General features: G+C 35.3%; 1 protein-coding gene across 19 annotated transcripts in view; it reads right to left on the minus strand.

Moving 5' to 3' along the window:
• MLIP (muscular LMNA interacting protein) overlaps nt 1-12302 on the minus strand; it is a 286505-nt gene that overhangs the window by 56559 nt on the left and 217644 nt on the right. Inside the window, exon 12 of one of the 19 annotated variants that reach the window (XM_060308345.1) lies at nt 4621-6101. The exons of the other annotated variants lie outside the window; for them this stretch is intronic. Within the exon in view, the coding sequence (XP_060164328.1) occupies nt 6060-6101 (42 nt within the window). The 3' untranslated portion in view covers nt 4621-6059. Of the gene's footprint in view, nt 1-4620; nt 6102-12302 lie in introns of those variants that run through there. 19 annotated transcript variants of the gene reach the window in all.

The following is a 12302-nucleotide window of genomic DNA, read 5'->3' on the forward strand; positions in this document are numbered from 1 at the left end:
TATACTACATTTATAGTTATTATAAAATATTGGCTATATTCCCTGTGCTCTACAATGTATCTTTGTAGCTTATTTATTTTATAAATAAATAACTACATAGTAGTTTGTACTCTTAATTCCCTACCCCTATCTTGTATTACTTTTATCATGGCAACTAAAAGCTTTTCCTTTTGGGCCTAATCTCAATACATGGTTGGGTTTTGTAAAGAGTCCACAGATATGCAAAAGAATAGTTTCTGTTTTGGTTTGGCTTTTTTGCAGGATACAGAGCCCAACTACATATATATTAATTCAATTTACTTTAGAGGATCTATTTTTACCTACTGTCCTATGTAATCTATCAACAACTATAAAATGAGTTAAAGTATTTTACCACCAATATATTTTCACTTTTTCTCATCCTATCTCTTGCTTTTGCCTTATGAGTGTTGATGTTATATTTTAATGTTTAGATACTCTAATGATTGTATTTTCCATGTAAAGTTTATCCTTTAGCATATAAGGGGGTCTTGTTTGTCTTGTTTAAGGAAATTTTGGCCTGAATTCAACCTTCGCATTCTGAACATTATAACCTCTCCTTTCCTTTTGTTTGTAGCACCTAGAACACTTTGTTATCCTCAGCTGTTCTCAATCACTTGGTTTAACAGTCCCAGCTTAAAGACTGCTTTTTCTGTTATCTAATCTAGGAACTTTTCTTTTCCTTTTTTTAAAAATTTATTTATCTCAATAGTAAAGGAATCTTTCCTAGACCATAAATTTTTGCAAGAGGTTTATATGAGGAAGGGACCACCGCCTGAGATTGTCTTTGTGCTCCAAAGATACAGGCTTTGGGGTGTGAGTCTGTTTAGTCTTTATTTTTCCTCAAACAATGAAGACTGTCAGCTATACAGTATTTCACATAGCAACTTATCTGTGTCCAGGCTGTCACAGAAAGAGAGAGCCTCCTGCAAATATGACTTCCTCTGTGATTCACTCTATAGCCTTACCTCCTCCGATTCCTAGAACAAAATCAGTTCAGGGATCTTCTGTTGCCAACATATGCACCCATGCAAAGACAAGGGATTGGGAGTTTGCATATTAAGGTGTATCCCACACAGCCAAGATGGGTATTTTCCCAAACAACAGTGATTTCATTAAATTCACTTATTTTAGAGAATAAAATATATTCTGACTTATTTCTGGCTTATTTTTCCTTTAAAGTCTGAAAAAATGATTTTATTAAAGTCACTTATTTTAGAAAATAAAATATGTGCTGACTTATTTTGCCTTTAAGTCTGAAAAAAATGTCACTCATATATTTCATATTTAGAACACAAATGCTATAAATTGAGAATATTTTTAAATTGATACTTTGATCCGGCTGAATAATAAAATTCCAATATAACATAATTTGCTTATTCTTACTTTTTCAAATCTTCAGTGGCATTTTCTATGCATTTTCTAATGGTATTTGATACAACGGAATGAATTTCAGTTCATCATTCTTTTGTTTTCTATGTATTATATTATGATGTCTACTGTAGCAGGAAGAACACATGTATCCCCAATTAAATTGGGTTTTCAATTTTTCCTTTATTAAGATTCCTCATAAAAGACTCTCAACATTTACTTAAGCAAAACTTTAAAAATTATAATATTGAGTACTTTGTCTTCAAACATTCCTGAAAATTGAACATCATTTCCAAGCCCCAGATGCCTACTTTGGAAATGTCTTACTAATTATGATGTCATAATACAATTTTTAGTTAAAATTCAAGGCAAAAATATAAGATTAGGGCTAGGTATGTTAATAATGAAAGTAGTTATGAAACAGAAACAGACTCACAGACATAGAGAACAGACTTGTGTTTGCCAAGGGTGGGAGGTGGGGGAGAGGAATGGATTGGGAGTTTGGGATTAGAAGATGCAAACTATTATATGTAGGATGGATAAACAACAAGGTCCTACTGTATATAGAACAGGGAACTATATTCAGTATCCTGTGATAAACCATAATGAAAAAGAATATGAAAAAGAATGTAGTGTATAACTGAATCACTTTGCTGAAGAGCAGAAATTATCACAAAATTATAAAGCAACTATACTTCAATAAAATTTTTTAAAAATAATGAAAGCAGATATAAAATCTTATTGCAAATAATTTCAAAAATTTCAAAAAATTAGCCTACTTCTTGTCAAATTCCAGTAGGTTAACACTGATAAATATATAACTTATATTTATGGTTGATAACATAGCTTATCTAGACCTAGGTGTTACGTGATGACCTCTGTCATTTCTTATTGTTTATGTCTATATGAATAGTGGAATATTTAATCTAGATTATTTTGCAGGAGTCTTTTTAGTAAAGTTATCTTCTCACTCTCTGAAGATTATTTTAGTCAAAAATAATTGAAATGATAAGTCATATACCCAGTTGGGCACATGAACAGCAATAGGGTGCAACAGGCTTAAGGATAACCAACTAAGAACTCTCTGTCCATTGCAACAAGTTGGAGAGCCATGACTCTTTTTTTCACCCTCAGGACTATACTTTTTAGATTCTTGTAGTTGAAAGAATCTCAATGATGATGGAAAGTACGGGATGGGGCAAGAGACCCTTACTCAGGAAATCTTACCTAGAATATACATGAGCTGTGTCTAGCATTCAGAACTACAAAAGAGACCAATGTAAAACCATATACAACAGGAAAGCTTAAAATCTTTTTTACTGCTTTAGGTTAGGAGTTAGCCAACTTTTTCTGTAAAGGCCCCGATACTGTATTTTTTTTTTAACATCTTTATTAGAGTATAATTGCTTTACAATGGTGTGTTAGTTTCTGCTGTATAACAAAGTGAATCAGCTATACATATACATATATCCTCATATCTCCTCCCTCTTGCATCTCCCTCCCATCCTCCCTATCCCACCCCTCTAAGTGGTCACAAAGCACTGAGCTGATCTCCCTGTGCTATGCGGCTGCTTCCCATTAGCTATCTATTTTACATTTGGTAGTGTATATAGTCCATGCCACTCTCTCACTTTGCCCCAGCTTACCCTTCCCACTCCCCGTGTCCTCAAGTCCATTCTCTACATCTGTGTCTTTATTCCTGCCCTGCCCCTAGGTTCTTCAGAACCATTATTATTTTTTTTTTAGATTCCATATTTATGTGTTAGCATACAGTATTTGTTTTTCTCTTTCTGACTTACTTCACTCTGTGTGACAGACTCCAGGTCCATCCACCTCACTACAAATAACTCAGTTTTGTTTCTTTTTATGGCTGAGTAATATTCCATTGTATATATGTGCCACATCTTCTTTATCCACTCATCTGTCAATGGACACTTAGGTTGCTTGTATGTCCTGGCTATTGTAAATAGAGCTGCAATGAACATTGTGGTACATGACTCTTTTTGAATTATGGTTTTCTTAGGGTATATGCCCAGTAGTGGGATTTCTGGGTCATATGGTAGTTCTATTTTTAGATTTTTAAGGAACCTCCATACTGTTCTCCATAGTGGCTATATCAATTTACATTCCAACCAATGGACAGCTCATCCAAAATGAAAACAAATAGGGAAACACAAGGTTTAAATGGCACATTAAACAAGATGGACTTAATTGATATTTATAAGACATTCCATCCAAAAACAACAGAATATGCTTTCTTCTGAAATGCTCATGGAACATTCTCCAGCATAGATCATATCTTGGGTCACAAATCAAGCCTTGGTAAATTTAAGAAAATTGAAATCATATCAAATATCTTTTCTGACCACAACGCTATGAGACTAGATATCAATTACAGGAAAAGAATCTGTAAAAAATGCAAACACATGAAGGCTAAACAATATACTACTAAATAACCAAGAGATCACTGAAGAAATCAAAGAGGAAATCAAACAATACCTAGAAACAAATGACAATGTAAACACGATGACCCAAAACCTATGGGATGTAGCAAAAGCAGTTCTAAGAGGGAAGTTTATGGCAATACAATCCTACCTCAAGAAACAAGGAACATCTCAAATAAACAACCTAACCTTACACCTAAAACAATTAGAGAAAGAAGAACAAAAAAAACCCAGATACTGTATTTTGTAGGCTTTGCAAACCATATATTCTGTCACAATTACTACTGCTATGATAGTGTGAAAGCAGCCTTGGATAATATATAAATGAATAAGCATGACTGTGTGCCAATAATGCTTTATGGAAGAGGTGGTGAATCAGATCTGACCCACAGGCTATAGCTTCTAAACCTAAAGGTTTGAAAACAACACACATTAATAAAATCTTTTTAACATTTGACCTGCACCCTACCTCCCTTCCAATGAATTATCTTGAGGTTGGTACATTTTTCTTTGGAGATCACTATTCAAAATGATTCTTGAAAATGAACATCATTCTACGCTGCTTTGGTATTCAATAGATGAATCTCATAAGGTTCTAGTTTTTGAGGGAAGAACAGGAATCGTAAAATTCTCTTGTATGTGTTTTTATCAGTGAGATATGGAACATAGTTATTTCCCATAAAATCCTTACAGTGCTTTTCACTTACTTGAGAATTGTCTTTTTCAATGTAAAAATACTTAGAACAAATTTTTCAAAAGAAAAGAAGCTTTATTTAAGAGCTTTATTTTTAAAAAAGAATTGATAATTTGGCTTGACTATCATATCCTGCAAAACTTCAAGAACACACGAAGTTATGAAGCAAATAACATCTTTGTTCATTACAGAAAGATTACCAAAAACATGCAGAGAATAAATTCATTTAGCTTTATTTGTTAAAAGAACTACAGAGCCAGTAGAATTAGATACTGACAGAGACAACATAAAAGTAATGCTATAGCAATATCTGATGCATTCATCACTCTAGAAGAAGCCCACTTTCTACTCAGCCATCAAGTCAAATTGTTTAACCATAAAAGCTCTTTCCATTGCAACACTCAAAAGGACATTGGAATGCATATGGGCTCTTCATTAAAGCCTACACATCTGAGGCTATTTTGTTCCATCTGTTTTTTTAAACCTCCTTTCCTGTGGTTTGGTAGTGAAAGGTGAAAATCCATTTTCCCTTTGCTCTCACTGTCCCCTCTACACACCACACACAGTTATCTGTGCCTTTTGAAACTCAGAGCACCACTGCGTGAAATTACTGGAGCCTTTAACTCCATCCTTTCTTCCCTTTTCCCACCTCTTTGGGAAAATGAATTTTTTTCTTTTTTTAACAACACATTTTTAAATGCAGCATTTATAGTCAGCTTTTCTTTCCTGCCTGGAGCCTATAGTAATCCAAAATCAGAATTTTAGCATTTCTGCTAAAGTTTTAATTTAAAACAACACCCCGTTCATAAAGTCAAGGACGATTACAATGTATTTCTTAAAGAGTGCCTCCTTAGGCCAGAGAGGTATCAACATTTTACAGACATGATCTCAGAAACTCCAAATTACTAAGAAGAGATTCTAATCATCTACATTTCACTAAGATCAAGCCAAGATAACATAGGTCTCTTAATTTTGAACATATGACATAACTTCTTGCTTATCAGCCCTAATTTTAAAGCATTCATGTGAATTTTAAAAACAGTCATACTTAAAGCAACACATCTATTTCAGACCCTGACTTGAACAAAAAAATTTGAACTTGTTAAATATGAAAAAGTTAGCATATGCTTAGCTACTTCAAATTCCCTATTAAAAAAAATTAAAGGACTAAAACATAATTGTGAAGATAGGATTTGGACTATTTAGTTCTGAAAGTTTGTGGTTGTCTGAAAGCAAGTTTCACAGAGCAGATAGCATAGATAAAGTGTGAAGATATTTGACTAAGACATGCTCAAGAGAAAAGAAAGAGGAAGTATTTTATAATCAATCACAGTGGGCACTAGAGCATGAAAATGCTGAGTTTTATGTTTTTCTATACATATAGTTTAATTTTCATCCTACATTCTGACATGGATGCATTTGGGGAAAAAGGCGCAATTTAAGTTGAAGAAGTTAGAAAGTAACACAGAAAAGAGGCTTCTCTGATTTCTCATCATGGTGGGAAGAAAGAAGAGAATGTATTTGGCGGCCCTTTAGTAGGAAGTCAACTCCTTTCTTCCAAAATTATAATGTTCCTAAAAGAAATGATAAAAACAGTAAACATTTAAAAATTTGCATTCCCTTTAAGGTGTCCAGAGCTCTTTCACAGTGACTGTTTCATTAAATCATGAATGGGTATGAGTATGGGTACCATTAGAAATGAGATTAGTAGCCCCATTTTTCTAGGATGAAACTGAAGTTCAGAGAGTTGACTGATCTTCCCAGGATCACACCAAGCCCATGTTCTTTCCATTGCATTCTATCGTAATGTTTCTCTCCTTTGCAGGAAGCAGGAAAGTTACTGCTGGAGCAGTAGGCTCCAGTAACCAATAGTGAAGGTAGGGTCCCTTAATGGATTAGGCAACCAGAGGGCCAGGCCTTGGAGTCTGTAGCCTGAGTGTGAAGTAGACAGGTAAGAGCAAGAAAGTACAGAGGGTTGCAGAGAAGGTTAAGAGTAGCAGGAAAGAGACAGAGACCAAGGTTCAGATATTTAGAACCCACTAGGATATAAGCGCCATGGGATCAAGGATATTGTCTGCTCTGTTTCCTGAGAAAGCACCCATATCTTTATTGGCACAAACATAAATGGCTGGATGCTAAGAAGAGACAGAAGGGAAGTGAATGTGGATAGAAGTAGCGACACCATCCATCAGGGACACCATCCACAGCAAGGACTACGAGCTCAGGAATACTTTCCAGTCCCTTCTCCCCTACACTCCTGTGCTCTGTGGTCCTTCCACCAACATGGGCAGCTAAGGCTTAATACCATCTTCATATCTCAGGGTAGGATTTTGGTAGTGACTGTTAAAACTGAATTTCAAAGAGAAATTCAGTACATTTAATGTACAAGATACATTAAATGTATCCTTCATATTGTTCATGTTAACAAAGTGTTATAATTTTAAAGAAAAATGATCTTGTGGTTTTTAATATCCTGAGGTTTTGTTCCTTTGACTCTATTATTGTTTTACCAAGAAATTTAAGTGAAAGTGTTGATGTTCACCAACTAAATTGTGTTTCCTGTACACAGCCTGTCACCTAGTCTAAAATCACTTTTCAGAGAGATCTAGAAAGGCAAAAATTATCCCCAAAGTTCATTACAAGGATTATCCCAGAGTCTTTTGTGATTATGAAACAAAGGAATCAAAGCATGGTGTCTTCTACACTTAAAGGATGCAGAAACAAGAAATCCAGACACAGCCAAGACTTCACTTTCATTATAGAAAGCATCTTTGTTTAAATTTTAGGTTGCTTACTTAGCCTTCCTATTCAGGATATTTGCAATGGAAATAGTTGTCAAGTTTGCCAATGTAAAAAAAGGAAAAAAGTAATTTTAGTAGCAAATACCAGGACCCTGATACAGGCTGTTATATATGTGTGTCTTTTATATGAACACACACACACACACACACACACATATATAAATGTATATATGTTATATATACATTTATATATGTATATATAAATTTAATTTTGAAAAGAAATCATTTCTCTCCCAGGGATTTTAGTTTAAGGAAAAGCAAAACAAAGTATAGTTATTCAAAGGGAAATAATGACAATGAATCATATTGATAATTTCTTCTTACTCCACAAATAGGAAGTAAATAGGACATGATTTTTTTAAAAAGGAAAAAAATCAAAATAAAAGAAAATATTCCCTACCCCAATTTTCTCAATCAAAAAGAAAAGAATCAAAGTAAACTCTGTGGGGGTAGAACTAGTCTTATTTGTCATGATTTTGACCTAGACAGTAGATTATAAGATTTTCCATCTCTCCAAAGTTATGACCTGATTAATACTTGCTCTTTTTTTTCTTTTTGGATCATCTAAGGATGTGAAATATCAGAAGGGTTCCAGTAATATTTAAGGGCACGAACACAGAATTTCATAGTAAGGAGGTACCTTCGAAAGTACTTCATACAACACACTCATTCTGCAGATGTGTAATTAAATCCAGGATCAGGAATGACTTAGTCTAACAGCATGCATTTTAAGAGTTAACATCAGACTGCCTGACTTTTTAAAATTTCTCTTTCAGTTAATTGTCCTTACACCTAACAATTGGGGAAATACAAGAAAGAGAAATGTCTAGAAAAGTGGTAAAGCCATAATTTTGCTGACATAGAGCCAAGGAAAATGTATGTCCCTTGTCAAACAGGGCTATCATTATGAGTAGTGGCTCTATGGAATGTGGAAATTCTCATAAATGGAGGCTCACTTACCTCTTTTGTGTAAATCAAATACGGAAAAGTTCTTAGTTCAAACAAAAAAGAAGGCACCTAATCAATGTTGTTTGAAAGGAAATGCCCCTGGCAGGGGTAGCTTTGAGCATCATTAGTCATAGAATTCTTGGAGCTGGAAGGGAGGCAATAGGTGGGCCAGCCCAGGGTCTCTCAACCCCAGCATTAGTGACATTGGGGATAGGATAAGTCTTTGCTGTGCGGGACTGTCCTGGATACTGTAGGATGTTTAGCAGCATCCCTGGCCTCTACCCAGCAGCATGTTCAGCCCCAGTCATGACAGTAATATCTGGGGCAAAGTCATGCCAGTTGAGAACCACTGGTCCCCTCATTTCACAAATGCACTGAGTAGAACTGGTTAACCACACAATCACAACTAGAACACATACTTCAGAGCTCTTTCTGAAAAACCAACCTGCCCTAGTTTCCCTTTGGTTCAATTATGTATCATAATGAATAAGGGCATCAGATTTGCATGAATGTGGTTTCTGAAATGTGAGGTGAAACTAGCCTGACTTTAGAATATGCTGCAAAGGGCCAGTCCTTCTATCAAATGCAATTCATGAGGGCCTAATACTTCCCAAAAGCCATTAAGCCACAGATTGAGAAAAACACCTCTATTTTTCTGAGCCTACCCTATGGGATAAATATCATATATACTTGCTTTTACTTGAGCAGGTAAAATATGCTAAGCCTCTCAGCTCTACTGGACAAAGATAACTGACAATCTGGGTCCTGGTAAGTTGTTTCTTACCAAATGCATTTTCTGTTTTCAAGGAAAAGTAAGGTAAAAAATATTAAAGATCTAAAGGTTCAAAAAATAAATTTGTATTTGGATGGCTGGGCTACAGTAGATTAAATTTCACTTAGGATGTCTAGATTTGGAGGTTAGAACATTATTTTTAAAAACCCTATAAACCTACCAGCTCTCCCATCTCCAAGGAATAACCAGTTTTGAACTTACAAATTTACTACAGATTGTTCTTTTCACACAGCCTTTGAGATAAAGAAAAGTACATTTTTAATCCTGGCGCTTTTTTTTTTCCATATATTTATTTTAAATCACTTGCTTCACTAACCTGATTTCAGTTTTCACAGGTTGGACTTCTAAAGCTGTCTTTGGTTTCTTTAACGGAACTTAAAAAATAGTTTATCTACCAGTTTTAGCTCTCTGTTTCATTCTGTCCTGTGCACCCTCTTGATTGCTCTTCTTATTTGGATTTATTGTTTTCTCTGCCAAAATGACAAACTCACAGTTATTTTATCTTAGATCACAGTGAGGAAGAGAAAGTTTCCAAGTCTCTTCATATGACTCAGCTTCAAATTTCTATATCTTGCTGTGACCTTTACATTTGTCATCATGCAAAGCTGGCCTAATCTCACCTACACTTTAAAATATCTAACAATCTCTCCAATGGTTAGAGATTATAACATTTATTCTAAACACATCAATCTTAGCATTTATATTCAAAGAATACATACAGTTTTTTACTACATCCTCCTCTAAATATATTCTACCTAGAGTCCATTTCTCATAGGTCAAAGAAAATGTTCATAGAGAAAAGAAAACCACAAGCCCCTCACCCAGGTTGTATTTCCTATGTACACTTATTGATAACTAGCCCCCCAGATATGTTAAGGAAGTTGTAGAATTGAATCTGTTTAGAGGGGGAGGGAGGAGATCATTGTAGACAATGTCCTGGGAGAGGTGTGACATACAGTATAAAAGACAAAACTATACCAAAGCCATGTTGTTGTCACCATATAGTTCTATTCACAGGCTGACACTGACTCAAAGTTCAAGAAGTTTTGAGAAATAGACTCCTCTGAAGTAAAACATAAGAACACATCTTTTCTCTTGCCAACAAATAAAATGAACTTTCTAAACTTTGAATAATATTTATTTTGGCTATTACTTAAAATTATTTTTACACAGCTACCTTCTCCTCTTAAAATTCTGTTGTCTGATACTTTTCAGTGAAACCAATAGAGAATTTTAAACTCTGTTTTAACAAAACCTTATTTTAAGTTCTATTTGTCTTGCCTTTCCCTGGCTTTTCTCACACAAATATAAAGGAAATAAAACCTTACTTTAAAACCATAATATACAAAAATGTTTAAATAAAAATAAAATAAAACAATTTTTTTTAATTTTAAAAATTTGAAGAAAAGAAACTTAGCCTTCCAAATAGAAGTAATAAAAGTTTAGATATAATGACTACAGCTTTTTATTTCATAAACTTCAACCCTATTAGATGTAGATAAAAATGAAAATAAAGATTGAATTCAACCAAAACAAAAAACAAAAAAAAAAGGAATATAATTTACATGAGAGGTTCTAAATATGGTAATCATCACCTCTCATAAATAAAGATATCTGGGGACATCACGAGTTAACAAAACATAGGACATATTTATATAAAGCTTTCAGATTATCATTGTTTCCCAATAGACTGGGGTACAGTCAGACACTACATATTCACCAATTTGTTAAACTACTAATGCTTCAAAGCTTAACTAATTATTAGAATTCAGTTGCTTAACTAATTATTAGAAGTATTCCATCTATTATGATAGAAGTATTCCATCTATTATGATAGAAGTGGCAAAGGTCTTCTTTGTGTGGCTGTTTTAAAGCAAGTAAAAAGACTCCCTCTTGTGAGAGCACCGGAATCACAATTAACTGCTGAACCATCATTGACAGGAAAACACTGAACTCACCAAAAAAGATACCCCACATCCAGAGAAAAAGGAGAAGCCAAAATGAGATGGCAGGAGGGGCGCAATCACAATAAAATCAAATCCCATAACTGCTGGTTGTGTGACTCACAAACTTGAGAATATTTATAACACAGAAGTCCACCCACTGGAGAGAAGGTTCTCAGCCCCACGTCAGGCTTCCCAACTTGAGGGTCTGGCAATGGGAGAAGGAATTCCTAGAGAATAAGACTTTGAAGGTTAGTGGGATTTGATTGCAGGACTTTGACAGGACTGGGGAAAACAGAGATTCTACTCTTGGAGGGCACACACAAAGTAGTGTGTGCTTCAGGACCCAGGGGAAGGAGCAGTGACCTCATAGGAGACTGAACCAGAACTACCTGCTAGTGTTGGAGAGTCTCCTGAAGAGGCAGGGGGTGGCTGTCTTTCACCATGAGGACAAGGACACTGGCAGCAGAAGATCTGGGAAGTAATCCTTGGCATGAACCCTCCCAGAGTCCATCATTAGCCCCACCAAAGAGCTGGGTATGACCCACTGTTGGGTCAGCTCAGGCAAGACAACCAAGAGGGAGCGAATCCAGCTCCACTCATCAGCCCCACCTTCATCCTCAGTGGATGAGGATTAGATAGCCTCATCCACCAAAGGGCAGCTAGCAGGAGCAAGATGAACTACAGTCCTGCAGCCTTTGGGACAAAATCCACATTCACAGAAAGATAGACAAGAAGAAAAGGCAGAGGGCTATGTACCAGATGAAGGAACAAGACAAAAACCCCAGAAAAACAACTAAATGAAGTGGAGATAGGAAAACTTCCAGAAAAAGAATTCAGAAAGATGATAGTGAAGATAATCCAGGACCTCAGAAAAAGAATGGAGGCAAAGATTTAGAAGATGCAAGAAATGTTTAACAAAGATCTAGAAGAATTAAAGAACAAACACCTAGAAGAATTAAAGAACAAACAAACAGATATGAACAATACAATAACTGAAATGAAAAATACACTAGAAGGAATCAATAGCAGAATAACTGAGGCAGAAGAACGGATAAGTGAACTGGAAGACAGAATGGTGGAATTCACTGACGCAGAACAGAATAAAGAAAAAAAAAAGAAAAGAAGTGAAGGCAGCCTAAGAGACCTCTGGGACAACATTAAATGCAACAACATTCACAATATAAGGGTCCTAGAAGGAGAAGAGAGAGAGAGAAAGGACCCGAGAAAATATTTGAAGATATTATAGTCGAAAACTCCCCTAACATGGGAAAGGAAAGAGCCACCCAA

Source organism: Globicephala melas, chromosome 11 (genome assembly GCF_963455315.2).
Source record: "Globicephala melas chromosome 11, mGloMel1.2, whole genome shotgun sequence".
NCBI lineage: Eukaryota > Metazoa > Chordata > Mammalia > Artiodactyla > Delphinidae > Globicephala > Globicephala melas.